The following is a 27,990-nucleotide window of genomic DNA, read 5'->3' as shown; positions in this document are numbered from 1 at the left end:
AGTCCTTGGAGGAATTAACTCGCGGCAGCCTGCACGCCATTATCTCTCCTTTGTTGCTTGATTGGTTTCCGCCCCGAGGTGAAGTCGAGATGCGAAGGTGAAATAGATACCTAGGTACCTACCTATCCTGGTTCCACAATAGTGGCGGCTACTGAGGTGGGCAAGGGGAGAGTTTGCACAAAGTTTCATGAGTATATTTCAATTTACAACCTTCTCCCAGACGGTGCTTTATCAGGTCGCGGCAACCTATCACCTTGTCGCATCCTTGCCTGCTCATGTACTTCTACGTCTTTGGTACTCACCTTGAAGCGACGCACGTGGTATCCACCGGCAACTGACACACCGAACAGTGCTGACTGCCTAGCACAACCACTGCAGCAGGCCTGGACCTATATCCACGCTTGGTCAATAGGTAGGTGCCCGTGGGATAAGCGGCGTCGTTGTTTAGCGTCGGGTCTCAACTCAACTCAACGTCGCGCAATTGGCGTCATATCCATGCTGCCGCCCATAGACGGACGCTAAAGGTCACGTGCATTGGGTTGCGACATGACATGGGGTGGTCTTTCCTCGACAAACGAGAAAGCAAACGCGACTTCTTCATCACAGTTGAAACAATTCTATAACTGCTGCTTCTAGGTACGGGGAACAGAACATTGGAAAACTGCACAATGCGACGTCGTGCCGTCTCATCATTGTGCAAATCCTGTGCTCACTCTCGCCCAGCGTCGATATCCAAATCAAACCGACCCGGTCATGTCGGCGCGGCAGGGTTCTCTGCCTCTGGTCCGCGCATCGGCGCCGGACGAGGCGCGTCCCGCCGCGCCTGAGGCCCCCAGTGGCCAATATCAGCCAGCGGCGCTGCCTGTGAACGCAGCGTCAGCGGATCAGGCCGTCGGGGCGGCAGAAGATAAACACCACGACGACCATGTCTCGATTGCCTCGTCTGAGGACCCGGACCTTGGGCCCGATCACATGTACGAGGTCGAGGCGCTTCATGCAGAGAAGATCCTTCGCGATGGCAGCAAGAAGTATCTCATCGAGTGGACAAACTATGCCTTCAAGGACTGGTCGTGGGAGCCGGCCGAGGCAATCAACGACGTTTTGAGAGACGAATGGGAGCGGACCAAGCATGAGATTGCGGCTGGACTGAAGCCACCACAGCATGAAGTCATCGCCAAATGGAGGCAAGCAAAAGCCTCCGAGATTGAGCGAAGGGAAAGAAAAAACGCTGAGCGGGTGCGCCTGAACTTGGAGCCCATCTACTACCCAGACTTTCCCACTTCGGACAGCGAAATGTCTGATGAGAGCGAGGCCGGGGCTTCGGTCGAGGCGCTGACCGAGACCCCGACTGAGGCTGCTGAGCCTCCCCGCAGCTCCGTATCGGGCTCGGGTGGCGGTGCGAACGCGCAAACTATCGACAAGCCGAAGGATAGTCTACCGCATCAAGCGAAGCCTCCCGCCACGCCCCGTGGGAAGCAACGCATTTTCACGGGTCTTCCAGCAGCCGCACCAGCAGCCGCAAAGGCCACCGTGCCCAAAAGCACAGTCAGCTCATCTTCGGTGGACTCGGCAGCGCGTGGCAAAGTAGCGGTTGAGGCGGGGGTCAGGTCGGCCACGGGCTATCAAGGGACTGCAAGGCCTCTTGGTTCCAAGACAGATGCCCTCTCCAAGTCACTCGCATCCCAGCGACCGGCGGCGGCTGCCAAGACCGCCGCCAGCCGGACAGCCCGCAAAAGCGCGCCGCCAATACGAAACGTATTCATTGATGGCAAGAAACGAAAGCCGCGCCGGAAGAGCTCGACTGAAATCCCGGCAAATCCTGCCTTGGAAACGTCGCCAACTAGCACCAGCGGCGCCAAGTTTTGGAACCTCTCCACCAAGAGAAAGATACAGCTAAGAGGGCGAGACCTAGAGAATGCGGATCCCGGCTTGTCGCTGCAGAATGTGGTTTTTGCTTCGCACGTGGACCCTGCTGTCCTTCGTGCTAGTGCCTTGGCTGAGGCGACCACGCCGGGCAACATCAGGCCTGCCCAAGAAGGGCACGCGGGCGAGCCCAACGCATCCGAGGGGGCTACAGCGGGAAACAGCCCAAGTGTCGTCGCAGCGAAGCGGCAGGCAGATCCGGCTGCAGCAGGGAACAGCGTTAGCGCCCCCACAGAGAAGCGACAGGCAGAGTCGGCTGCAGCTCCAGACGCACCACGGGCCAAGAAGCGCAAGTCGGTACACTTCGCCGATACTCAGAGCCCCAAGGCTGTGTCGACCGCCGTCATGGATATCGATGACCCCGTTGCTCCCAATGTGGATGACAACAATGATAACAATAGCGTCGACGATGGTATCCCAATGGTCCTCGACAGCCCTGTGATTGCCGAATCGCCCTCCGAACAACACACCGTCCGAAAGTGGACATTGTCTGAGTATCAGGCGGCGCGGGTCTCGACGCGAGATGTCATGAAAAAGGCTGTGTTTGGGGCAGGATCCAGCACCAGCCTGGAAGTCTGTTTCAAGGGCATTCCAAACGAGAGACCCTGGCTCCCAGACTTCCTCGCGGAGGAGTCAGTACACTTCAGCCACACCTGCCTTGCCGACACTTTTCTTGCCCGCCAAACCATGCGCTCGCCTCTAGAGCCCCATTGGCATGGTAACTTGACCAGCCCCGTCGAGCAGGGTGAAGAGGCGCTGTCAAACGTTGCCGAGCGGCTCAAGGCCACTGGGTCAGGAATAATCTTTGCCAGACCGTGCTACAACATTTTGGCCTACCCGTCCAAACTAGACGACTGGGCGTTCCCGGAGCTGCAGGGCGCGGCCAGCTCGACCCTGAGTGAGGAGAATAGCGCGCTGAGGTACCACATATTCATCCCGCACGTCGAAATCCCCGCGTTCTTGAACTGGAAACTGCAGCCGCAGCCGATTGGCGGTTCTGACCGCCATCAGGCTATGGATACCGTCTTCGGAATGAACCAGTCGCTTTACAACAGCCTCGTTGCGCCCAAGCCCGAGGGCGCTGCGACCCATAAGCATCTCTTCTATATGCTTTTCCCCCCGTCCAAGGTGCCTTACTTCCTCCAGCTCATGCTCTGGATTCGGGATTGCAATCCCGATGCGCAAGTATTCGTGCCCATGAAGGATGGGAGCTGGAGGGCTTTCCTCCAGCTGGCTAGCAGGAACCAAGACTCGGCGGTTCTCATAGTGCACGAATCGTCCATGTCGATGCTGAGGCAGGTTCCGTCACTAGCCAGCTTTCTGGGTAACGGCCGCGATCATCTCGTCTGGTTCTGGCCGGACAAGGGTAGCGCATCGCCGGCCCTGATACCGTCGGTTCCAGAACTTCCCGGTGAGGCGTCAAAAGGGCGCTTCGATATCCAGCCCGTGCGTCTTTTCCCACACAATCACGTCTTCCTCCTGACACCAAGCTTCTACATCGCGGAGCCAGACCACGCCCTTGATCTCGTGCTCGCGCTGCCGTTGAGCAACAACAGCCGCCATGGGGCCCGGAAACTTCTCATGGTGCCCAAGGACATCGTCCCATTTCTGGATCATGTCTCGGCTCACCACGTCAAGGATGACAAGACCACGGTCAGGCACGAACTGGCATTGGCGATGCTGGATATGATCGGGCCTCGCTTGACAGTTATACCTGACCAGTCTTACGCGACTCCAGTCCTCTTTGTCGATGAGGAAATTGATGCCCGCGACGAGCAGAGCCTTGTCAACTGGTTTGGTGCATGGTCTATCGCACACTCGGATCAGTACCGCAGGTTCCACGTCGCCGGGACGACTTCAAAGTCCCCAGCCGAGTGCCCGATGTGGATGCCGCGGTATGAGCCGGGTACCACGAACGACCCGGATGCTCTCCGGAGGGTGCAGCAGGAAGAAACCCAAAGGGCCAAGCAGGCTGTGTCACAGCAACTGCCACAGCCAGCTCCTGTGGTTCATATGGCGCCTCCCGCAGCCAGGGCGCCCATCAGGCCCGGCAGATTTCAAAGTCGAATCCTTAAGTTCGATGATTTTGATTCTCTGCACAACCATCTCTTTTCTCTGCATCGCCCAGTCCACAGGAACCCTGGTTTCTGGAGGCTCTATGGATACCCGGTAATGTACACAGAGGGAGATGTGTACAAGCCTGGACATGTGCTGAACCATGGAACATTCGAAGCCTGGTGGAATTACACGTGGCCCTTCAGCAAGAAGTACCATCTTTACGCAAGCTTTTTCTACACCGAGGACGACGCGTGGGACCCGGATGCAGAGTCTTCGGGACTGTATGCGCCCCGTCAGCCCTGGCTTGTCTTCCTCCGGTCAAAATGCCGGGAACAGACGGAGCTGCTCATCGTCGATCCCGCAGCCCACCATCGGCTCAGCGGGGTCGCGCGGCCTTTGTTAACCGACCTGACCACTGCGCAACAGAAGCTTGTGAAGCTTGTAGTCGAAACCTCGAAGAGGAAGTTCTGCAAGGACTACAATGCTCCTCAGACTCTTCAGCAAGTGTGGTTGGGCGACATTCCGAATGACACAGGCTCCGACTTTGATGCGTGCCTAAACTTTGTCGAGTTCGTCATCGACAATTGGGATACGGCGCTCCCGGCGGGAGACGAGATGCTGGATCATGGGTTCAAGCCCGTCAATGTCCCAGAGCTCGAGCCGCTACCAGACCTGGTCCCTCCGGATTCGGGCCCGAAAGATGGCGGCAAATACTCCGTGGTGTTTCACCCACCCGCGGCCCACAAGCCGCCACTGGGCGCGTCCCTGTGCAAGAATCACATGGTTGAGGTCGCACAGCGGGAGGAGATGCACGGTAGGAGCGCCGCCTGGGTCAAGTACAAATACAGGCCGACGACGGCGTGGTACGCTGACCAGCGGGCCGAGGGCCGGGACTTTACGCATATCAATGTCGCTGGTTGGGATACCATCTCCAAGATGTCGCTCCCCACCCGGAAGCCGACTGGCTGCCAACAAGACGAGAGCTCAAGGCCGAGCACTCGCGAGTGACAAGAACCTGACTGGACGGATCCCTGGAGGGGAGGCAGATCGAGATGGGATGGGTAAAGCGGCCACCCCAAATACCGGCACGTCTTGGTTCAGTCGAGTGTTGCCGGACCCAACCACAGACATCGGTGGGCTGTGTGTAAGACTAGTGTATCTGGGCAGTCTGGGCCGGGGCAGCTAGCCACATGTCACGAGCTGCCCTCCTTTAATATTGCTTATATCTGGAGCTCGGCATCATTAAGAGTCGGTGTGGGCAACCGACACTAAGAAAGCACAAAGTCACTTGATCTCGGCGCCAGGTGCCCCTTAGGGGTATGTATATAATTCGCTCTCGGAAACACAGCCCGGATCATTCGTTGCGTTTTTTTTTTCTTGTATCTTGTTGTCAGACCTAGAAAGCGCGGAGCTGGGTAGGCAAGAAAGTTCCGCCAAGAGGGAGAAACGCGATGAATTTGAACTTTTCACATCGGAACGGCCTGCTCCTCATCGGCAGAACCTTTTGAAAAAAAAATGAAAAAAAAAAGCTGCGTGCCAGCCGCGAGCCGCGGGCCGAGCCACGGCACGCAAGGGGCGGGACTTTGGAGCAGAGAAATACTTGGTTTCGTGTCTCTAGAGTATCTAGCCTGTCTGGGGAGTAAGAGGGCCGGCACAGTTGTTGGGAACAAATGAGTGATCAGAGTCTAATCGAAACGAAACCGACCGTAGCGACCACTCAAGCCGGATATTAGAGTCTCCAATGCGCACACTACCATGTAGCGAGGCTTAAATGTATGTACACGACCAGAAAGCAAATCCCCATTATAGTCTTAGTTGTGTAAGGATGCAGCTGGTGGGGGGACTGGGTCAAGTATAAAAAAAGCGTACGATAAAGCCCCGTCGTCGACACATGCCGTGCTTTCCTAGGCTGGCGTCTCGACCCTCGGCCAGGGCAGGCGGAAGAAAGCATCATATACCATTACGAAGACTAAGGTGCGGAGACAGAGGCGTATATACCAACTAAAGCCATCTACTTCTTTATCTATCGGCGTCATGTTCGCTGCCTCGATGAGAATCATCTTGGATCAGCGAAGGGATGCGGCAATGGCAGCCGTCGTGGTGGTTGCTTGGATCACGGGCGTCTTGGCCGGGGCAGGTGCCTCTTGGAGCTTGGGCTCCTGTGGCGGCGGGGTCGGCGGGCGAGGAGGGATCGGTATGTGCTTCCTCCCGTTGCCTTTGTAGTGGAGGACCACGTCGTTACCGCCTCTCCAGATGTGAGCGCGGAGGGTGGCCAGGCTCATGGAGTTGGGAAGTAGCTTGATGGGCAGGTAGGGTAGTCAGTATTGAACATGTATAAGAACATGAGATAGGGCCATGAGACAGAAGCAAGAGCATCAACGTACCTGGTCCTGGCAGTAAAGCTCAAGGTACTCCTCGGGCTTGAGAGCGTCCGGGTCCGGGTTCTCGGGGTCCTCGGGCGGGTCGATGCGCTCGGCGACGTAGGCGAGGATCTTGCGGACGCGGAGCATGCGGTTCGCATTGAGGCGGTTATTGCCGTCCGTGGTGGCGATGTGCGGCAGCGTGTCCTGCCAGGGATGCAGCACGAACGACACCTTGACGGGGTCCTTTGGCGGCACCGAGTTGAGCAGCAGCACGTCACCGAGCCACATGGGCGCCTGCTGCTCGATAGCGTCGGCGTCGTGTCCCACCGTCTCGACGGTGCCGCGGTACAGCTCGGCGCTGCCGCCCTGCATCTCCTCCTGAATGATGACCTTTGTGCCGGGAGGCAGCTTGAGCACCGGAGTCTCGCTCGGCAGGCTCGGCACCACGCGCGTCTCCACCAGCCTGTCGGGCGCCTCGGCCAGCCCCTTTTCGTACTCGTTGCGTATCTTTTGTATGACGCCGTAGAAGCTGTCGTCCACCTCCTTCTCGTGGCTCGACGACGACTCCGACTGCTGCTCCTCGGCCTTCTCGTCCACCACGGCCGGCTTCTCGGGCGCCGTCGACGACGCGGACCGGCCCAGCTTCTTAGACCCGAACGGCATGCCAATACGGAACTTCTTACCGAACGGTGTGCTGGGCGATTTGCCGTTGTTCTCCTTGTCCTTGTCTTTGACGTTTTCAACGCCAGGAGTCTTGGGCTCGGCCGTAGGGGTCGCTGGTGTCGGAGGCTCGGCCGGGGTGGCGGCCGGCTTGGCCGACTCGACCGAGGCGATGGCGTTGGAGAAATAGTCGTCCTTCTCGACCGAAGGACGGCTGATCTGGGACGATCGCTTCTCCACCGGGGTCGCCGCCGGCAGGGAGTCGCCCAGGGACGAGCGAGCCTGCTGAAGCGCGGGTGTAGCGAGCCCGATGGTCAGCCCAGGAGTGGCTCCGCTTCCGTTCGGCCGGGGCGTCGCGACTGGGGTGACACCATCGTCGGGGCCAGGCAGAATAGAGGGGTCGGGAAGATCTATAGACATGGGCGGGTTCGCCTTGGCCGCCTCTATCCTCTTCTCAACAGCCTCGTTGAGGGTTGCCCTGTGGGCCTCGTCGCGCCTGATCTCCTCGTCGATCAAGTTGGCAAACAAGTAGTGCAGAATCCACTTGCCGAGGTTTATCCTCTGGTCTTCCCTAAACTCGACCGGCTCCTCTGTCACCAGCTCGTCGGCGTACATCTCGGCGTCGAAACAGTTGAAGGGCTCGAGAACCACGGTGAGGTTTCCTGAGCTCGTGTCGATGGAGCACCAAGGGGCCACGGCCTCGACGGTATTGATCTCGGGCTCGACATCCTCCAAGTGCTTCTTGCCAAAACGCTGGATTGGCCGACACTTGATGAGGTCCCACAACAAGACATCACCGGCCGTGTCCAGCGTCAGCACTCTCCGGCGGTCGTTCAGCAGGCGGTGCTTGACCAGGCCGAACTGGCCCTCGATGGTCTCCTCGGGAAGACGCTGGATAGGCTCGGCAGCCGCCACGGCCGGCTCCATTAGAATCTCAGAGCCCTTCCTGTGGATGCTCGCTCCCGATGTTGCGTTGGCGTCTGATGGGTTGAAGGGTATGCTGGGGAAGACGGCCGTGTTGGACACCCTCAGAATGGCGCTGGCCGGGATCTCCTTCTTGGCCGAGCCGCCGGCCGCGCTCGTGGCGGCGGCGGGGGCTGGGGTAGTGGTCGTGGGGGATGACGGGGTGGAGACGACGGACGGCCTCCGCTGTTTGTGATACTGCGCGCGGTAGGGCTCGGGCAGGGCGACATCGGGACCCGTGTCGACGTCAGACCACCTGTTGATGGAGGAGCTCGCAGTGGCGGTCCAGAGGTGGCTGCCGCAAGCGACGACCTTGCTCACAGCGGCGGTCTCCTGGGCGAGGGCGAGCGAGAGGCCGTCGTCGTACTCACCGTTGGTACCGCGGACGTCCGTCTTGACCACCATGCCGGAGCGGTCGCTGCTGTAGAACACCTCGAGGTTGGGGTCCTCCGAGTACAGGGACCAGACGCTGTCGTTGTGCATGGTCAGGGTGTGCATGCAGCGGCCGGCCGTAACGCTCCAGACCTTGACCGTCTGGTCCGAGCTTGCCGTCATGACGGTGTCGCCGGCTTCATTGACCAGGATGTCACGGATCATGCTAGTGTGGCCAACGAACTTGGTGATGCGCTTGCCGGTGCGAGGGTCCCACAAACGCACCGTCGACTCGGGGCCGCCGTTGGCGATGATGCTGTGGTTGACGCTCAGGGCGTAGACGGAGCCCTTCTCGACCACCTCCTCGCCGCTCGTGTCGATCTCGAGCGTCTTGCCGGCGCCGCTCAGATCCCACAGGAAGACCCTGCGATCCAGGCCGCCAGATGCGACCCAGCTGCTCTGCTGGCTCGGCATGGCGACTCGCTTGACGTAGTCGGCGTGCTGGCCGATGGTGGCGGGCTCCTCGCGGGGGTCGGCGTGCGGGCGCCAGACCTTGACCGTGAGGTCCGACGAGCCCGACACCAGGGCATTGTAGTTCTGGGCGAGAACGACGTCGTTGATCCAGTGGGTGTGAGCCTGCGTCTGGCCGCGGAACTTGGTCGTCGGCCCGGGGGCGGCGCCATTCGCAGGAGCAGGCGGGCTCGAGTCGAGTGCCGAGGACGAGGGTGCGGCTGCGGCAGCGGGATTTCTCAAGTCGAGGTTCAGGTCCCATGCGCAGACGACGCCGTCGCGGCCGCCCGAGTATCTATGCAGCGGGCGCACGAGGAGCGAGGGTCAGAGGTCGGGCGGGCAGCAGAAGCGCCAGGGAGAGGGTGGCTCGGCACGTACAGGATGGCATTTTCGCGGTCGACGGCCAGGCCATTGACGCCCAGTCGATGGCCGCCGGACTGGGAACCGGCTAGCTCGAGAACTGTGCGGGTGTTAGCGGCGAGGGGAGCAGGAGGCGGGCGTTGCTGCCGAGGCAGAGCTGGCGCGCGCTTTGGCTGCCTCGAGCTCCGACGCGGCGCAAAGCAGTCGATGCAGGAATAAGGGGTAGTACAAGCAGCAAAGGGAGCACAAGGCAAAGAGAATCCAAGGAAACAGCACAGAACACTAACCATAACTTATCCTGTGGCGGCGCGCCCTCTTAGACATGGCGGGGAAGCGATGGGAAAAGACGGCGGTTCATGCGCGGGCCTGCGCGTGCTGGAGCTCGGGCAAGCTTCCGGTATTGGTGCCGGTCTTGGTGCGTGCTGCGCTGTCGAGAAGACTGGAATAAAAGGGGTCGCCCGCACATGCAGCAAGGAGTTGGGAGGTTGGGGGATCAAAACACAAATAAAAGTCCAAAAAAAAAGAGACCCGAAGTCGCTGCGTAATGCTCCAGATGCACAAGGAAGTTATTTTTTTGTCTTTTTGTTTTGCTCGGTCTTGTTTTGCAGCGTCGGGAAGAAGCGAAAAGAGGATCAATTCGAGGCTGGCCTCTGCTGCTGCTGCGAGCGGGGGTCGTCAGTCTTTCTCAGCCGAGCCAACAGCCAGCCAGACTTAGGGAAGGTACAGGGCAGGTCAAGTCAAGGCTGATTTGACAGGACCCAGGACTGATACCCTCAACTCAGTGGTGCGTGCAATTCACTCCGCATCTGGCGGCTGCCTCCTGCCTGCTTGCCTCGCCGTCGTCCCCGCCAGGGCACACCATGAGGTCGAGGGAAGGATTATCGATCTGGCCATGACCCCTGCACGACTCGACTGGGCTGCCACATGAGCACTAGCGTTGGGGCGGGCTGGCGGCCGACTCCTCCTCCGCCTTCATTTTTTAACCGAGAACTTCCCCGCTTCGTTTAGCCAAGAGAGAGGAGACACAAAGCTGAACAATGGCTGGTTGGTTATTTTGGTGTCTGCTGCTGCCCCAAGAGAAAAAGCACAGCTGACGTGCAGCAGTGACTCGACCAGGAACAGGAATTAGGAACAGGGGTCGAGGGTCGAGGGTCGAGTACAGTAGGCCAATTCTTAATGTGGAAGCATGTTGTGCCCGACAATCGTTAGCGTCTGGTCTTGGTTCTTCTGCATGCTTCCGCCCTTCCATGATTGTTCCTCCGGCACAGGGTCAACAGCACGTGCCAGGGTCCCAGCAGTTGCCAGGCGGCTTGGGTTTCCGCCCCACTGGGCCCAACCTGCAGCCCACTCCGCATTCAGGCGGGTCATGATGCACGAGGGGGCTGTCGGCGATGCAAGGAATTATGTGGCCATGCGAGAAATCAACATGAAAATCATTGCGGCTGCCACTACACACTCCCACCCCGATACCACTCCGCTACGGTTCTGACCTGCACATGGCTGGGTTCACTGTTTACCGTCTCCCATGCTGCAACTGCCACCTGCCATGTCTCATCGTCGCTGCTGAGGGGGCTGACATTATCGTCAATATCGGCGCTCGCGATGGAACTAACAGGGCTGACATCGCCATTGCCATTGACAGGAGCATTGGTCTTGGCAGGGCTCGGGTAATTGTTGGTCCTGACCGGACTGACCGTGTCGTTGGTCATGATAGGACTAATCATGTCGTTGGGCTTGACGGGACCGATGCTATTGTTAGCCTGGACAGGAACAATCATGTTGCTGGCCCTGACAGCGCTCATGTTATTATGACCACACGCGGCGGCAGTGGCAGCGGAAGGAGGGGTGCTCCTAATGTTCCCGTGGCCGTTCTGGAAGCCAAGGCGCCGCCGGTCCGGGTCATAGAGCGGCAGGTCGTCCGAGTCGAGCGGGAGGCTCGCGCAGACGCGGCAGGCGTGGCAGGCGCGCTGCGGCCGCGTGGCGTGCCTCCTGTCGTCGCAGGCGAGCCTCCTCAGCCTCTCGGGCACCTCCCTCCCGATCAGGCGCGCCGGCATGTACCGCCTCTGGTCGTCCCGCGAGCGCGGCCGGGCGTCGCCGCAGAAGCAGATGCTCTGCAGCACCCGGTGCCTGGGCTCGGCCTGGCAGGTCATCCACGACGTCCACACAAAGGTGCACATCTTTTTTGACACTTTTTGTTTTGTTTCACTCGTGCTGCTGCTTGCTTGCTTGCTCGTTTGCTTCTGGTTGAATAAGGATGTGGGCGGATGGTAGCGTCGTGCTTCTTCTGCCTTGTTCGCTGCCTCCCTCTCTCATCACCCAGCAACACCCCATGAATATGCCATGGCTCTGCTTTTATGCCTGTGATCTTTCCGCTGGGTGTGCTGGCTTCACTCTTGCCTTCCGCCTCACGTTCCGCTCTGCGCAACGCTCGCTCACGAGTCTTCCCGCTCTTGTACAACGCTCCGTATCCGGCACTTCCTCCTCAGTCACCCAGTTGTCACCGCGAGCAAGAGACCCAGCTGTCAGGCGAGCGTATAGAAGGTCGTGATACGCGACTGGTAGTGTGTCGTGTAAGTGCGATGTGTCAGCAAGGGATAGTGAATAGGTATGCATACAAACACGAACGGGAGCGGCTCACAAATACTTGATGAAATGGAGAACCTGGAGAACCTGGAGTATTTTGCTTCATCTCTCAAGGTAGGCAATGATATCTCTCTTTGGGGCGTGAGGAGCTAACCTCGCCTTCACGCCTGATTGCCACTGCCATCCGGCTTGGAGGTGGTGTTTTCATCCGGCTTGGAGTTGTCGTTGTCCCCCGGCTCGGGAGGCACCGGAAGCGGGCCCGTGTACGTGGCGCCCCCGGGAAAGGAGAGATAGTCCAGGCCCGAGTTGGCGACGGCGGGCAGGTTGGCCATGTCCAGCCACGGGCCCAGGACGTCCTTGTCCGGCAGCGGGCTGCCGGTGCAGGCGGGGCAGGCCGCCCTCGCGCACTGCTGCTTCATCGTCTCGACCTTGCGCCTGCAGTGGCGCGACACGAGCCTCCTGACCCCGTCGGGGACGCCCACGGTCGCGAGCTGCAGGGTCCCCTCGAGCGCCCCCCGGTAGCGGCCCGCCGGCAGCATGTCGAGCACGTCGCCGCAGAAGGTGACGGCCAGCAGGCACGCGTGGTTCGGCCGCTCGGCGCAGAGCGTCCACGTCGTCCACACGTACTGGCACATCTCTCCGGGGGACACGGGCGGGCTCTCTGCTGCTGGTGCAAGTCGGGAGGGGATGAGGGGATGTTTTTGTGTGTTCTGTTTGGTTTCTGTAATACCCCCATGGGTGGGTGTGTAGGTAGTTGGGTAGTAAGGTAGATATCTGACTATACTCAAGAGCGCCTACAGGATTGCCTTCACCGTTCATTTTATATCTAGGCAGACTTGTCTTGTCAACTATACTGCCTGTTCTGCTATATCCGATGTCACCCTTGAACACACATTCATAAAGATAAAGGTATCTGCTTTGACAAAGCAAAGACCCCAGCTTCAGAAAGACTACCAAAGTCATTCGTCGTGTCAAAAGCCGCCGCAACAATCAACCCCAGCTTCGCATCTCCCTTTTGGCCCCAAGCACAGGCTCAAGTCACCTGTGCCGTGTCTAGCTAGCGGCCCAGGCTCTCGGACACCGGCGGCTTCGGCCCCGCGAGCAGCTAGCCAGCCGACTAGCAAGATATTGGACCGGTCCGGCCGCCCCGGGCGGAGAGCTCCCACGTCGTGCACACAAAGGCGCACATTGTATTTCTCTTTTCCCAGATTGATACCGCCACCGAATGGACATAGAGAGTGAAGTAGTACGTGTTGTGCTAGAGTTGTTTCTGCCCACTAGTTGGGTTTGCATGCGTGTGTTTGTTTGTAGGTGCTAGACAATAGTCCACAAGCACGTCCTCGTCTTTCCTTTTGCGCTTGAATCCCCTACTCCTCCCAGCCCAACATTCCTTCCATCTCACGAACCCCGTTTTGGGTAACACTAACCAGACCATACGGCGTTGTACGGTACTATCCGGTGACCGACTCTCGAGAGCTTGTGCATCGGGAACAACAAGAGATGGCAACTCGTCGGTTGCAAGGCAACGAGCCAAAAACCATGCTGCTTGGTATAGAACGATCGGGTTATGCGGCCGAAAAGAAGAGTGAGACAAGAAACAATGCCATAAAATACGAGATAACGCCGTTTCCCTGCGTCCCTGTGATAGTACGAATCGCCCAGGGCGACAAACAGAAAGTAGCGCAAGTAAACAGCAAGAAAAATTACACAGCCAGACCCAAGTGACCCAAAAAAGAAACCCTTATACCTTGCCGCCGACGGCCACCTCGGCGTCCCCGCTGACAGTTGTGATAGCGACGGGCGAGCTGTCGCCCTGGCCCTGGGCGCCCTTGCGGGCGAGGACGTGCCTGTTGAACCCGGGCAGGTCCTCGCCCTTCTTGACGACCCGGACGCCCTTGCCCTCGATGTCGATGCGCCCGGACCGCGTGCCGACGTCGATGTCGCCCTCCCAGCAGCCCGGCAGCCGCACGCCGATGTTTGCGCTGGTGGTGCTGTGCTTGGCCCGGAGGACGCGCAGGAACCTCTCGGCGCCCGCGGGCGGGCCGCGCCTCCTCCTCGACGCGGTCGGCAGCGACGGGGTGATGATGGACGGGCCCGTGGTGGGCGGCACGTTGTAGGCCCCGCCGCCGCCGCCGACGGGAACGACGATGCCGCGCTCCGGGTCGCCCAGGTCCTGGCCCGGGCTGTTGAGGGGCGGCATGATCTGGCCGGGAGAGACGATGGGCGGTCGCGGCGGGGGCGGGGGCGGGGGCGGCGCCGTGCTGTATTTGTTGTCGCCCTCGACCCAGAAGGGGTCCAGGACGCGGAGGGCGGTGGCGCCGCTCGTCGACGACGTGTCGAGGCTGGCGAAGCGCGTCGGCTTCACCGCGAGCTCGGCCGGCAGCACGGGGAGGAGGTCGACGGCGGCGGTGCCCGAGGTGGAGCGGATGCGGGCCGAGTACGTGAAGGCGACGGCGCCCTTGATGCTGCCCGACGTCGTGTGCACGTCTACCATGTACTCGCGGGGCGGCAGCAGCTCCTCGGCGGGCCGGGGCGGCGGCGGGGCGAGCACGTTGGCCTGCCCGGACTGTTCTTGCTGCTTCAACAGCACCCGGCGCGCCTGGTGCACCGGCTCCCAGAACTCAACGTTTCCTGAGGTCGACTTGATCATGAGCTTGGCGTCGCGGGGCTTGTCCTCGTCGACAGGTTTGGGGTCGACGCCCGCCTTGATGGTGCCTGACGTGGTCTCGAGCGCCAGGAGGTCGAACAGAGGCCACGAGCCCACAATGTCCGCCGACGTGGTTTTGATGGAAACGTAGCGGGAGTCGAGGCGGAAGTGGCGCGGAGCCCCGTGGTGAGCAAGCTCGTCGAGATCGTTTTCACCATTAACCGCCGCGCCGACTTGACCCGAGATAGTGCGGACGAGGGTGGACTTGGTGACGCCTATCGATAGGTTGTCGAGGAACTTGACACCGAGGGTCTGGGTGGTGACCTGGAGGCTGTCAAGCTTGCTGCCCTCGGGGACGGTGACTGTGATGCGGACTTGCAGGCATGGCGACTTTTCCTTGTCGTTCCACGGGATCTTGTGCGGGACCTTGACTACCAGGCTTTGGGCCGACGAGTCAAAGTCCTGGTTCGCCACGATGCTCTCGTCGTTGGCCCTGAGCTGGATGGTGGCGGCTGCGTTGCCGTCGTCCGACTTGCGGAAAACGACGTCGCCGTAGACCTGCACGTAGGCCCCCTGCTCGGTCGTGTCTTTCAGGGTAGCCTCCTTCACTAGCAGAGTCCTGCCGGCCTCCACGGCGAGCAGGTACCTGCTGGACTTCCTAAAGTCTCCACCCTTGCACCGCGAGTTGTCCGGGAACGTGAGTTCGCGATCAAACGGCGGGTAGGCCGTGGGCGCAGGCTTCGGCGGATCGGGCTTGGGCCTTGGCGTGTCGGAATTCGGCGGGCCATCGGGAGGTCCCAAGACGGAAGATTCTTGGGGTACCGATGGCGCAGGTGTCTGCAGCCGTCGTCATCACGTCAGTTCGATTCAAAGGTTTACCGAGCCCATCAACAGCCCCTTCAGCTGTGACCAAGGGCGAACATGGTCCAACACTTACATCTATGACGCCATCTCGCAATGATTTTATGGAGGCGACCAGGAAGATACTGGTTATGGTGAGAAGTACAAGGCCGAGCGCTATCCCTCTGCAGAGTTTGGATCGAAGAAAGGGCAAGCGTCCCCTTAGGCGTTGCCTCCATCTAGGCTCGGGCTGCTCATAGATGTAGTCTTCCAAGTCTCCCCCCATGCTCTCGGGCTCCCGGGCAAGGAGCCCTTCGGCCTCTTGGCGATGGCCAGGCATGGCGGCGGCGGCGGCGGCGGCGGCAACGACAGGAACCGGACCCGTAAAGGTGTGGTAGCCCTGTCGCGGTTGGGCCGGCGAGGGCTGATGGCTTGGCTGGCGAAATGGAGGCGACCCGGGAGGGGTGGTGGTGACTAGGCTGTCTCTTCTTCTTGGCGAGTACGCGGGGGGAGCGTCAGAGGGTGGATGGCCTGCGCTCGCGGGCTAGCGATAGTGCTATTGTTGAGTATAGCAGCCGCGGTTGCCTTGAAGGTTAGGGTTGTGTAGGAAAGCACTTCCGTCGAGGGCAGAGCCTGCGATGCTGGCAGTGCCGGACCAAGATGGAGTGGCTACGGCAGCAGATGGCGAAGATGAGGCAGACTAGGTCTGGTGGTCGTGGTCTTGGTGGTGAAGGTGGAAATGTTGAGATGACGGGTCTGGCCAAGGGCGGTGCAGCGTCGCCTGGTCCAGTTGTCGAGACGACAAGGGTGGCTGTGGCGGAGGGCCCAGGGGGCGGTCGGCCGTGGTACCGGCTGCCAATGCACCGTGCTGCTGCCGGGAGTCCAGGTTGAGTGGCGGACAGACGGCCGGCTTCCCTTGCCTTGCTGTCAACCGTAGCGTCCTGCTCGAGCGAGGGGTCCCGGACCCAGACGCCTGGAACATGGGGAACTAGGATGAAGCGGCGGGCGCGGTGGAGCCTGGCCCCATGCCAGCCCCAGGCGTCCCGAAATAGCCGTCGCTAGGCGTGAGGGCGCTTTCGTCATGCTGCTGCGCGGCTCCGCCCCGTTGGAGGAGGTGGTGGTGGTGGCGCTGTTGCTGCTGCCTGGACTCGCTGTTGCCCTGCAGCGTTTGATAGCCTTCGTCGTTGGTGCCGTAAATATCTTCGTCCTGGCTGCAGATAGCGCCAGCGCGGGCGGGCCCTTGGCCAGTGTCGAAAGCGGAGGACATGGTTTCGAAACGGGGCTTTCCTTGAAACAATTCTGCGGCCGATCGACGGCGCGAAATGGACGGCGCTGCAAAAAAACAAAACTCGCAGCGGGCACGCACTCGCTCGGACCGTGGGGCGCTATAATCAGTGCAACCAGCGCCTGCCTGAGCCTGCCCCCCGACATGAGGTGCTATGCTGCGCTACTGTGTATAACGAGCGGAGACGGACGCCCCGATGAACGGAGGAGGCGGCTGACGACGACGACAACGATGACGACGCGGGGCTCCGCAAAGGGGCCGGGGGCTGACAGAAGTTGAGAGCGCGCAGGACCGCGTAAAGATGCCGCGTCGATGGATTCTAAGCGAGGAGAACGAGCTCAGAACAGGATAAGAGAGAGCGGAGAAGGAGGAGAATCGGCGAGAGAGGAAGGGCAGCGAGAAGGACGGGACACGAGACCCGTTATTCCATCAAGCCCAAGACGTGAAAAAGCAAAAAGTAAGCCCACCCGTTCACCCACCATGAGACACAGCCAAGTAACGATATCGCTTCCACGATTGACGTGGTGCAATTTGCCCGCAAACCGCTGCCGCTGGGCGTATACACCTCAACCCTGGGAACCCCAGCTGCCAGCCCTGGATTGCCTTTTTGATGCTCCGACACCTCCTCGGCCGCTGCCAGCCACTCCCCCGGCCCGGCCGAGATGCCGTCTGGCTGCCTGCTAGACAACCCCATTCTGGTCGTGTCCATGGCAGCCGAATGCTGCTGCCTTGCCTAGATGCCCACCTGAGTACTTAGGTATAGGTGCTTACCCTGTGCGGGGGCTGCATGTTGGAATGCGCAATGGGCTTCGTCAGCTCCGGCCCAATTCTGCCCTGGCCGAACGTTGGCGATGGTTGCATCGCATGCATTGTGGAGGGAACCCCATTGCTTGGTGAGCGGTACGTACCTGATCGGGTGGGCCTAACGGCGATGAGGGTGCTGGTGGTGGTCGCTTGCTCGATCGCAGCCTGGGCCCTGGAGGTTCGTATTGGCCACAATGGGCGGGCCATGCAAGCCGTTGTGGCAGCAGTCATGGCCTCAATTTCACCCTAGCCCAGCTCCTCTGAATGGCTCGCCACGGCAATGGCAGATTGATGATTTTGGGGCCTTGGGCGGACACGGCGAGCGAAAAGTCGAAACTAGGTCCTTACTTGGCCTTCCAGGGCTATATTGCTTCAGGTGAGCCTAATATATCAAACACACAGCTGCTCCATTGCTGCTTGTCATCCCACACGATTTGCCAATGAAATGCATGGCGGCATCAAGTCATTCGTGAACTGAGGTAATCTAAAAAGCTTCAGTTCCATGACCATGCCCGCTGTGTGTGCCGCATCTCCCAGCTTCAACCAGGATGGGGCGGGTCCTTCTGTCAAACAACAGATATCAATCCCTCGTGCCGACGTTCCCTCCAAGGCGGCCGCAGTAAGAGGGCAGGCTTGGTAGAGAGAATGGGATCGGTCAAAGCCCAAGTGATACTAGGAAGATAAATAACAAGACAAAGGGCCCGAACGTGTTCGGTTGGTATCCTTTTCCGCATCGAATCTCAGAAAAAGAAAAATGAAAGAGGAAAAGAACCCGAAGGAGTGAAAAAAAAAAAAAAACAGTAAAAAACGCCGGGTGACGAGATGTGCTCGTCTTCTATCCCTCGCCCATTACAAATTTCGCTTTCCCAAAACGCCTCGACCATGCGACAAGGTTCGCGCAGCCATCAAATCGTCATCATGGCGTTGCTGCCCCTTCTTGGGGGCAAGATCATGGTTCTTGATGTTCCTCTCGGCAGGCTCGTTGCCTGTCAATCCTTTCGGGGACTCGTGTTCGTCTTGAAATGCCGTTCGCGAGCTTGCCTCCGATACAAGCTCATTGGAGACCCATGAACTTCTTTGAGCTCTCATACACGATCCACGTGATGCTGAGGGCCGGCGCCACCTTGAGGAGGTTGGGGGTCAACCCCTTGTAGAGCCCCCTCACTCCCTCGTTCTTGATGGTGGTCGTCGTCACGTCCCAGATGCCCGTGTATGTTGGCCGGTGCATCTCAGTGCCTTGCGTCTGCAGCCGTGTGCGCAGAACGTTCAAGGGGTACACAACCGTGGCCCCAATAGCACCCGAGGTGGCGCCAATCACGCCCATAGCGAGATAGCCCGCTTCGGTGTCGTCTTCGTGAATGCCGTACGCCCTGGCCTTGTACTTCCTCAGCTTGGTCTTGAGGAACTCGAACGTGCCCATGTCGATGGCGCTGTAAGGGAACATGCCGACGAGACCCATAGTGACTCCCCGATATGCCGCAGAGATGCCGCCCGTCGCGTACATCCTCTTGGCCGTCTGCGCCAGGAGCGCGTTGCCCGTCAGGCCGCCCTGCACTGTTTCGCACTGCAGCCGGAACTTGAGTGTGTCCAGCGGGTAGACTGAGAACTGGGCCACCATACCGGCCACACCTCCAGCTACAAACTTGGAATAGGGGTTTATCTTGGTTGGATCATTGTGGCCTTCGAGATTTGCCAGTGTCCGTTTGGCGAACTCATAAGTGCCAAATTTGATGGCCGTCTCGGGCATGATCTTGACCACATTGAGTCCATTACCTTTTGCAAACGTCAGCAACCGAGTCCATCGAACGGGCGGGAGTCAACCGAGGGATCAGTGGGGTGCACCAAAACTTTGCCGCTGCCGCTTCAGACGCACGGCACCCCAGAGACACTCACCAGCGAAGAATGTGCGCAGACCACCAGACTTGTACAGGCTGGCCACGGCAGAGGTGATGGGTTTCGATGCCGTTTTGGCAGCCGCTAGCGGATGTCCGTGCGTGGCAGCCGAAATGGCAACCGTCGTGCTTGCCTTTGTGTTGACAAGCAGGTAGACCTTCAGACGATCCAGCGGTGCCGTCGCAGTTCGCGAGACGCCACCCGCGATCGCCCCGGCAACGAAGTAGCCTGGTTCGGGCAGGTAATCTGTCAGTTTTGACTCTTTCGGCCCCGACACGCCCTCCTGGAGCGATCCTGAATTCCCGGCGTGGCCGACGGCGAAGTGTGTCTGGAGAGCTTTGACGGCCTGGTCGTGCGCTTGCGATACGGACGCGTGGCGAGCATCGAGTTGAAAGCCGCCGTTGCCAGACCCGGAAGCAGCAGCCATGGAGGTCATGGTGGCTACTGCTGAAGGCGATGCTGATGGCGACGTCGCCTGCGAGGATGTCGAAAACGCGGGTTTTTGAGAAGATGCAGATGGAGATGTGCTGCGCGTCCCGGTCTTGGTTTTTGCACCGGGCGCCGCAGCAGGTCGCGGGGATTTTGTGGTTGGAGGGCTGTTGGCGAGACCTTCCGGAGACAGGGACGAAGGTTGGGAGGCGCGCAGTGGATCCACGGAAGCCGACGGTGATGGTTTGGCAAGCCTTAAAATAGAACCGAACAGAGCGTGCAGAAGGAAGCTTGTCGTACCTAGGCCCTCGAGGGTGTCCTCGCTCACCAGCGAGTCGCCCTCGGCGTTGAGCGTGACGATGTGCGAATAAAACGACAAGGCCGTGGCCAAGGCAGAGCCACCATCACCGTCGTATATATGCGTGGGCATGAAGAGCAGGAAGTCACTTTGGTCGCGGCTGAACGTTAGCAAGGCACCGACCAGGCTCACTCGCTCGGCCAAGTTCCGCCTCGGACAAAGACGCCTCGGCAACCCCCGGTGCCTGAGCCAGACACCAAGGTCGTGGACAGACAACCCATGTTGTAAGTGAGCACAGTGAGTCGCGGATGAATCGCCGGTGACGGTGTGTTGAAAACTCGTGGCTGGGATGGAGCTGACAGAGAGACATGTTCGGTGCCTAGTCTAGACAGACCCGAACCACTGACGAACAAGGCCCCAAACATCAGACCAACAAAAGGGGGGCGGGGCGCCACCCGCCATGGCGCAAAGCGATCGAGGCCACGGGAGTAGGTAACAAAGCAAGGCGGAAAACTGCGCGCCGAGAAGAAATGAATGACGACCAAAAGTAAAAGTTGCAGCTTACCGCCATTCCTCAAAGCTTATGTAGCCATCGTTGTTCATGTCAATTTCGTCGAAGAAGCCCGTCAGTCGGCGACTCGACACGGTCAGGCCACACTTTTGGAAGGCGGAGCGGAGCTCGTCCTTGTCCAGCCTTCCGTTGTTGTCCCTGTCGATAGAACGGAAAAGAACGAGCAGCTCGCGCTCTGCGGCCTCGACAAACACGCGGAACTCTAGAGTTGCTGTAGGTCAGCCACTGAGCAGTACTAGATCCGGGCATGGTCCAAGCTCCATCCATGGTTGAAGCTTGTGGCCCCTTGAGTGAGCCATCCGGGCACCAGCAAGCTGCCAGACCCGAGATATGGGACACCTAGATAGGTACCAAGATAGGTAGGCCCCCAGGTAACCACATATGTAGCTAGATTCGTTCTGCAAGCGCTAGCGGCAATGGCCGGAAAGCAACGCACCTTCGTACTGGATCTTGCCGTCGCCACTAGTATCGACAGTCCGGACGATCTCCTTGAGCATATCGTCGGCATTCTTCATGGCTGTGTCGTAGAGTCCGCCGTGGCCCGTCAGCAACACTGCCTTCCTCGCCAGCACCCCCGCTGTGGACAGAGACAGACATCCCCGGGGAAGCCGGCCGGAGGGAAACAGGTGAGGTAGGGGTGATGGTGTGGTGAGGCTAACGGTGGTCTATTCTCCTCAGTCCTCTCTGCAGCCCCTTCAGGTCCAGCTCGCCCTTGGCCTGGGGGTCTAGCTTGCGCCAGAGCTCCTCCATGCGCTTGTCCCGGGCGTTTTGCGACTCGGCCATCTCCGCCTCAAGTTCCGAGACCATTTTCTGCATCTTCATCTTCGGCGAGCATCGCAGGGCGGGGCAGGCAGCAGATGGGCCGGGGTGTCGTTATCGCGGCCCTGATAGTCGTCGTCGTTTGGGTGCGGGATTAAGCAACTCGGCCTCGATGGCGCATCAAGCGTGGGAGAGCTCTACCGCGGGATGGCGTTGCCTGCCGCTACAGGCTGCATCATCACCAGACGGCGCGGCAGGGGTCGGTTGGGGCGTGGACGACGGACAATGGCGGCTGCGGGCGTCCGACAAGAGCTGTGCTTGGTTTGCGGCGGCAGCGGCCATCAGAGACTCGTCGAGATAATTGGGGGTGGGTGACTGTGAGAGGTGACACGGGCAAGCTTGGGTACAGCATCAAATCAAATGCCGCCAGAATCGAGATGGGCCCAATTGACGACACCCTGCACCGCAAAAGGTGGTAGCCAAAATCGGGTGGGGCCAAGCTGATGGAGCGGCAGCAACGTGCAGCCAAGCTTTCACTCATGTCCACTCATCCCACGCCTGCTCGGTGCTGCCGGAACCTTCAGCTGGTCTAGCTCCAATGCTTCCCCCTTGGTCACCCCCTACTCAATTGCTGCCCGTTTACCAGCCACCCGGTTCTCGCAACAAAGGCACACGTCGTCCTACGTGTCGGCCGATGCATCGTAAAGCACCAAAACACCACCGTCCTGCGAATATTCCGGGCACGGGCATCTCGACGCGTGCAGCAGCAGTAGTAGACATAACCAGCAACCCACCCTCGGCGACCGACACCATCCACAATGGCCGCCAACTTCTGGGACTCGACACAGCGCAAGAACTGGCTCTTCACCAAGGAGCAGCTAGTCACCAAACGCCAGGCGCTCCTGGATGACGAGCCGACGCTGGTGCAGATGTACTCGCTGCCGGAATGGAGGCATATGAACATTTATTTCAACCAGCGTAAGCGACTACCATCTGCAGCCAGCTATCGCGACTGCCCCCGCCCCCGCGACTAACACGCCTGTTCTCTGCCAGAGATCAACAAGCTGGGTAGGAAACTCGGCGTCCGCCAGCAGGTCATGGCCACGGCCCAGATGTACATCAAGCGCTTCTACATCAATGTCGAGGTCCGCCGTACCAACCCCCTCCTCGTCGCCATCACCGCCGTCTACCTCGCCTGCAAGATGGAGGAGAACCCCCAGCACATCAGGTTGATCATGAACGAGACGCACAAGATATGGCCAACCGAGACATCCACTTTCGACGTCCCCAAGATCGGCGAGTGCGAGTTCTACCTCATATCTGAGATGCACGCCAACCTGATCGTGCACCAGCCCTACCGCACCCTCAACGCTCTACAAACCAAGTTCTACCTCTCCAACGACGATGTGGCCCTCGCCTCGTCCTTTATCAATGATCACTACATGACAGACCTGCCCCTGGTCTACGCCCCGCACACCGTCGCCCTGGCCTCCATCATGTTAGCTCTCGTCCTGCGGCCCCCAACCGGTGCCCAGTCGGGGAGCGGCCCCGGAGGTGCCGGCCAAGTCGGCGGCGTGCCGCTGAGCCTGAACCTCGCCAATGCCACGCACATCATGCAGCAGACGGCTGCCCGGGCGGCGCAGCAGGGTGGCGGCGGCTCGAGCGGCAACTACGGGGGCCTCGCCATCAGCCCAAGCCGCCAGCGTCAACAGCAACAACAGCAGCAGTACCGCGCACAGCAGGCCAAGTCCGCTCTGGCCCAGAAGGAAGCCCAGCTCAACAGGGAAAAAAGCAAGCTGCAACGCTTTGCCAGCTGGCTCTCGGAGAGCGGCGTCGACGTCGAAGCCATGATCGATTGTACCCAGGAGCTCATTGCGTTCTACGAGTGTCACGAGCAGTACAACGACAAGGGCACCAGAGACCAGATTTCCCGTTTCGTGAAGGGACGAGGCATGTGACCTCTCTATGTCGCCCATACATTGCGAGACCAGTCTATACACAGGTCCAGTGTCCTGGCATGCTTCTCCAAGCTGTACGCATGGATGCTGGAAATTCCGTCCGCGGTCCGACCCAGATCGCCAGCGCCAATTGGGCCGCTGGGAACGGGAGCGGTCCTTGCGGCACCCCATGCCACAGCGTCGATCTTTGCCCCGTGCTCCCGCCGGTGCCGCTCCGCTGTGGCATAGCTCTCCCGAAGCGATCGCTTTGGCCGGCTTGAAACGCAAGCGGACGCGCAGCGCCAAGGCCACATTCCCTCTATGAACCACATCTAGCCTTACAGGGCAGATTTGAAGGTCGCGTAAGCGGAGTGGAACGCGAGACTGAAGGCCCTCCATTCCATATGACGCTCAAGGCTGCATATGTAGGTATGGAAACGGGCCTCGCAGGCTGCCCGTGCATGTTTGACCATGCTGTCCCACGGCATCCGTGATGTTCTGTAGGGATTCCAGGCATCCTACATTTTTATACCCTCTGCAAAAGAGCCTCGGGACAATCTGGGCGCATTTTCGGTATCTGCTTGGGACCGCTGTGCCAGTGGGTTTCGCCCACGCCCCGTCAGCACCCACGCCAGACCAACGCCACGGGGACAAGGTTATGATGTGATATTTATTAAACCTTGCATATCATTCTTACATCTGTATATTGGCGACGTGGACACGTCTTGGGCTAGCGGCAGACACGGACCGAGGACCAGAGCAAAACCCAAAATTCCTTGCACCCACATGCATATCTGCATGTATCATGGCGCCTAATCTTGCAGAACGTCAATGGAGCATGCTTACGAGAGGCGCTACCGGGAAGCATCCGTGCTTTTTTTTTTTTCTCGATTTGTGTTTTCTGTGTGAACCCGATGGGATTATGCGCCATGCCTCGCGCCCAAGGCATAGAACCCGAAGCTTGATAGCGATGTGGCGGCTTTAGAATAGGCGGAAGACGACGCAAGACATGACCACCGAGTCAAGGGAACCGTGGAACTTTCGATGCGCGGGCGGATGGGGGGGTGATGGTAGACCGGGAGAAGGCTGCTTTTCACTAGCCACTACCATCCATGCCTGGGGCGTGAGGCGAGTGTAACCGTCGGGCTCCTGCTTAGGCACAACCTTCCTAGATCCATCCCATCAAGGCTTGAAAGAGCACTCGGGGGGGGTGCCCCCGGTTCTGCGTGCTTCAAACGCCGGCGCCCGGTTTCTGTCCGCTCCCCATCGCCCGTCCTGTTAGTGTTGACGTGATGGGTGGATGATTGTGCGGAATCAGCTCGACGCACCGGTCCAACATGCGAGCAAGACAGGCTCGTCTTGTTTTGTTTTTGTTTTTTGTTTTTTTTTGGCAGGGCGCATACCCCCTATTCTCAAGCAATACTTGGATCCCGAGAGAGCCCGCCCAAGTCAGCTCTAGTAAAGTGTTCCACGTCTATTGCACCTTTACAAATGAGCATACACATACCAAAGCGACAGAGATAAAGAAGAAAATACAAGACATAGGTATCTGTCTGGTAGCCAGTAATCCCCGGTTCTCCACCCCGGGCCGCCACACGTGGACGGATCCCTCCGGCACGGAACCGTCGGCAAAGATACCACTATGCTGCCGGTATGGAGAAAGAAGTATCACCGCGCGTTGACGCATGGATGGGTTTGCCAAGGACCGAGGGGAGGACTGTAGTCCTGAATGCCATGCACGCACACGGATGGGGTGGACCTGACTAGCAGACTTGACGTTTAGCCATTATCGTTTTGTTTTAGACAGGAAATAGAGCGGACCGTGGCCAGTGTGCAGGCACAGTCCTGTCACGGCCGTGGACATTATGATACCATATCACATACTCCAAGGGGAGGCATCACGGGAAGGGGATGCCTTGTAACAAAGAGAAAATATATGCAAGGCGGAACGGGTGCTCAATGGCAGCGTCCAACTGACTGGACACACTGGCAAACAGTCTTTCATGCGGCGGAGGCCAATCCGGGTTTGCCTGACCGGCGGCTGGGCGACTGGGAAGGCGATGGATTTCGAAGAGAGGTAGACGGGCGCATGAACCGGATGTCAACATGTATCTGGCAAGAACCATCATACGAGCACGAAAACATCAACGGGAGAGAAGTAGTCCAATGGGCCCAAATCGCAGCCTGAAGCGAAAATGTGTGAAGTTGAAAAAGCGGCGATATTACATCGCTCAGTCGATTCCGTAAATGAACCATCATATCTTTGCAAACACGCCGCCAGCAAGTCTTCTGGTCGTGGCGGACAGACAAGAGCCCCGGAAGCCGACATTGTCCACAAGATGACTCTTGGCCAAATAAATGCTCCCAGCTCGCTTGCCCAAACCCGATGAACAAAAGGGGTATCCCACGATACGTGGAGAGTCGCCCGAATGGTACAGCCGAAAAAAAAAGAGATGATGGAGAAACCCAGAGCGAAAAGAGAAAGAGTGATGAGAGAGTAAGTACCAAGTCCCAAACAAGAAGCGCAACCATCGCGTTCCAAAAATAAAACCACACATCGCCGTCTGCCCCTCAGGTTATCTTATTTGCAGGGAATCTCAAAGCCAGTAAAAAGGAAAACGAAACCAACTCCGCCACCACCAACTGGCACCCCGTGTGACCAGTTTGGTTAATAAGTGCAACGACGTGCCAAACAAGAAAAAGTCTCTGCCCACCCTGTCCAGTGTTGTCCCGTAGAGAAAATAACCCGGAAGAATTAACACACGAAGCAAAGCCAAGAAACGCAACGAGGCTCGCTTATCAAAGAAGAACAGGCAGAACCAAAACCCGCAGCCGCGTGGACAAAGAAACCCCCCTTCTAGCCGTAGAAAAAGAGAAGAACTCTTCTTTTTTTTCTTTGGTGAACTCGTTAAGACCCATGAAAAAAAGCCGTTTTATCATGCGTGACTCGCCGCGCTTATGTATGTTGGGAAAAGATGATGTAAAACAAGCGAGACCGAAAACTCCCGCCGTGCCGACGCCGATGCAAGCAAGATTAAAAAAAGCCGAGAGATGCAATGGAACCATTGGAACGCCGTGTCGTAAAGAAAAGCCGTCATCTTCCGGGGTCGGGTGATACCGCACCGGGTGTGGTATTTATCGCAAATAACGCAAACAGAGGTATCGATTATCTTCGTATCAGGTCGACGTCGAAAATGTTTAAAAGATTTTCCGCTGGGAAAAAGGTATGTCGAAAAGGTTTGTACAGCGAGAAGGCGGCCCGGTCGAGACCATGGCCTCGGTGGACTGCCGAAGAATGTGTCGAAAGAGCCAGTCGACCCCAAGCAATGCCCCGCCAGCCAGGGGGGGAAGCGAATGGTGAAAAGAATCGATGCCGATGTGTTTGTCGTCAAGTCGGGCGACCGCCAAGATGAGCCAGCTGATTAGGTGCGTTCGCAGACGGCATTGCGACCACTTCAATCTTGCAAGGGCCGCGGTGGCGACGGAGCAATCAGAAGCAGGCCTGAGAAACTCGTCTACCACCTACGGCCCATGCTGTGCTGCATGCGGGCGCCGGGCGAGACAGATGGCGGCGGGCTGGCCATGGTAATGCCGGTCAGGGGGTTGATGATGGGGATGGCATTACGGGCACGGGCGGCGGCAGGCTGGTGGAGCTTGAGGTTGCCCGAGTGCTGGCTCTGGTAGGTGGGCGGGATGAATGGGGGCGAAGAGGAGTTGAGCGAGAAGTTGGATGCGACTTGCTGCGGCTGCTGAGTCGGCGAGCCAGTTGGGGAGTTGCTTGCCAATGACGACCGCTCCGACGAGGCGCTGTGGATGGAAACAAGCTGTAGGGCGAGGGAAAAGAGACATGTTAGTGGGGACGCGTCTTCACGTGGTCAACGCAGCATCAAAACAACTTACGTCGCTCTCGGTTAGCAATGCTGGGCAGAACTCCATGTCGTCCTCGAGATCGAAAGACCGGCCGGCCTCGTACTTGGTGCGGAACGAAGTCAGTGTCGCAGCCTCGGCCAGCTCCTTCATGCTCCGGAAGCCGCGGTATTGTTGCCTCTGGGAATTCTGCGATACCGACAGCCTGGGCGCCCTCCGATTCCGCGGGCCATGGTGGCTGTGGGATACGGGACCGGCAGAGGCGGCCGTGGGTTGTTGGCTGTGGGCGGTGAAGTGGTAGTATGGAGAAGACATTATTTATTCAGTGTGGCGAGGCCGTGGTTTGCTTGTTGGGTTGTTGGTTGGCGGCGGGTCGTTGACTTTTGGCTGGGTAGCGCCGATGGGTGGGAATGTGTGCCGAGGCGCGTAGTATTAAACGTAACTCGGACAACGTAAAAGTAACAACAAAAGCCGCGGCGCGAGAATTGCGAGTGGCAAACGTGGTCTGTTCCAAAAGTGTCGCGGGTTGTTTGCAAGATTGGTGCGCGGGTTCAATTGCTAGTCCCTCGTGGTTGTTCAAGCGGCCGGAATGGAATTGGAATGGGAGGAGAGGTAGATATCAAGATGTGAGGTGTGGTGGTGTGTGAGTCTTGTTGGTCAGGAGGTCGGGTAGGTTAAAAAAGGGGGAAGACAAGAGAGAAGGTAGGATGGATGGGAAGTGCGAGCGACAACAGAAAAAGGCCTGCGCTGGAGGGGGGGTGCATTGTGGATGAGACCCGCATTTCCCACAGCACCACATGCTGGCACTCCACCCACCCTTTTCTTGAACGGCCAATGGCAGGCCGCAAGCGGGGGCCCCATGCAGCAA

The 27,990-nt window shown here is 58.9% G+C and overlaps 9 protein-coding genes across 9 annotated transcripts; 3 read left to right on the top strand and 6 right to left on the bottom strand.

Moving 5' to 3' along the window:
- The first annotated feature begins 425 nt into the window (after positions 1-425).
- Positions 426-5,458, top strand: GGTG_04304 (hypothetical protein). The gene is made up of 2 exons (XM_009222099.1): positions 426-636; positions 724-5,458. Exon 2 carries the CDS (start codon positions 754-756, stop codon positions 4,987-4,989), a length of 4,236 nt encoding a protein of 1,411 aa, XP_009220363.1. The 5' UTR covers positions 426-636; positions 724-753; the 3' UTR covers positions 4,990-5,458.
- A 589-nt stretch (positions 5,459-6,047) lies between these two features.
- GGTG_04303 (WD repeat-containing protein 5B) lies at positions 6,048-9,533 on the bottom strand (the record flags this gene model as incomplete). The annotated part of the gene is made up of 4 exons (XM_009222098.1): positions 6,048-6,278; positions 6,366-9,144; positions 9,228-9,309; positions 9,497-9,533. The coding sequence occupies 4 exons, from the start codon at positions 9,531-9,533 to the stop codon at positions 6,048-6,050; spliced, it is 3,129 nt and encodes a 1,042-aa protein (XP_009220362.1).
- A 174-nt stretch (positions 9,534-9,707) lies between these two features.
- GGTG_04302 (hypothetical protein) lies at positions 9,708-11,386 on the bottom strand (the record flags this gene model as incomplete). Its single annotated transcript, XM_009222097.1, has 2 exons — positions 9,708-10,591; positions 10,666-11,386. 2 exons carry the CDS (start codon positions 11,384-11,386, stop codon positions 10,383-10,385), a joined length of 930 nt encoding a protein of 309 aa, XP_009220361.1. The 3' UTR covers positions 9,708-10,382.
- Positions 11,387-11,953: 567 nt separating this feature from the next.
- Positions 11,954-12,611, bottom strand: GGTG_04301 (hypothetical protein; the record flags this gene model as incomplete). Its single annotated transcript, XM_009222096.1, has 2 exons — positions 11,954-12,453; positions 12,572-12,611. 2 exons carry the CDS (start codon positions 12,609-12,611, stop codon positions 11,954-11,956), a joined length of 540 nt encoding a protein of 179 aa, XP_009220360.1.
- Positions 12,612-12,953: 342 nt separating this feature from the next.
- GGTG_04300 (hypothetical protein) lies at positions 12,954-15,649 on the bottom strand. The gene is made up of 2 exons (XM_009222095.1): positions 15,377-15,649; positions 12,954-15,276 (listed from the first exon to the last, which is right to left on the bottom strand). Exons 1-2 carry the CDS (start codon positions 15,617-15,619, stop codon positions 13,534-13,536), a joined length of 1,986 nt encoding a protein of 661 aa, XP_009220359.1. The 5' UTR covers positions 15,620-15,649; the 3' UTR covers positions 12,954-13,533.
- A 1,717-nt stretch (positions 15,650-17,366) lies between these two features.
- GGTG_04299 (hypothetical protein) lies at positions 17,367-18,335 on the top strand (the record flags this gene model as incomplete). The annotated part of the gene is made up of 2 exons (XM_009222094.1): positions 17,367-17,464; positions 17,771-18,335. The coding sequence occupies 2 exons, from the start codon at positions 17,367-17,369 to the stop codon at positions 17,844-17,846; spliced, it is 174 nt and encodes a 57-aa protein (XP_009220358.1). The 3' UTR covers positions 17,847-18,335.
- GGTG_04298 (calcium dependent mitochondrial carrier protein) lies at positions 17,677-21,738 on the bottom strand. The gene is made up of 5 exons (XM_009222093.1): positions 21,219-21,738; positions 20,996-21,076; positions 20,554-20,761; positions 19,262-20,136; positions 17,677-19,141 (listed from the first exon to the last, which is right to left on the bottom strand). The coding sequence occupies exons 1-5, from the start codon at positions 21,379-21,381 to the stop codon at positions 18,423-18,425; spliced, it is 2,046 nt and encodes a 681-aa protein (XP_009220357.1). The 5' UTR covers positions 21,382-21,738; the 3' UTR covers positions 17,677-18,422.
- Positions 21,739-21,902: 164 nt separating this feature from the next.
- Positions 21,903-24,565, top strand: GGTG_04297 (RNA polymerase II holoenzyme cyclin-like subunit). The gene is made up of 2 exons (XM_009222092.1): positions 21,903-22,296; positions 22,372-24,565. Exons 1-2 carry the CDS (start codon positions 22,137-22,139, stop codon positions 23,274-23,276), a joined length of 1,065 nt encoding a protein of 354 aa, XP_009220356.1. The 5' UTR covers positions 21,903-22,136; the 3' UTR covers positions 23,277-24,565.
- Positions 24,566-25,385: 820 nt separating this feature from the next.
- On the bottom strand, positions 25,386-27,824 carry GGTG_04296 (hypothetical protein). The gene is made up of 2 exons (XM_009222091.1): positions 27,156-27,824; positions 25,386-27,079 (listed from the first exon to the last, which is right to left on the bottom strand). The coding sequence occupies exons 1-2, from the start codon at positions 27,435-27,437 to the stop codon at positions 26,771-26,773; spliced, it is 591 nt and encodes a 196-aa protein (XP_009220355.1). The 5' UTR covers positions 27,438-27,824; the 3' UTR covers positions 25,386-26,770.
- Positions 27,825-27,990: the final 166 nt, after the last annotated feature.

This window comes from Gaeumannomyces tritici (assembly GCF_000145635.1).
Source record: "Gaeumannomyces tritici R3-111a-1 unplaced genomic scaffold supercont2.2, whole genome shotgun sequence".
NCBI classification, from domain to species: domain Eukaryota; kingdom Fungi; phylum Ascomycota; class Sordariomycetes; order Magnaporthales; family Magnaporthaceae; genus Gaeumannomyces; species Gaeumannomyces tritici.
The sequence above is the reverse complement of the archived record's forward strand: the minus strand, read 5'-3'. Positions and strand labels throughout refer to the sequence as shown.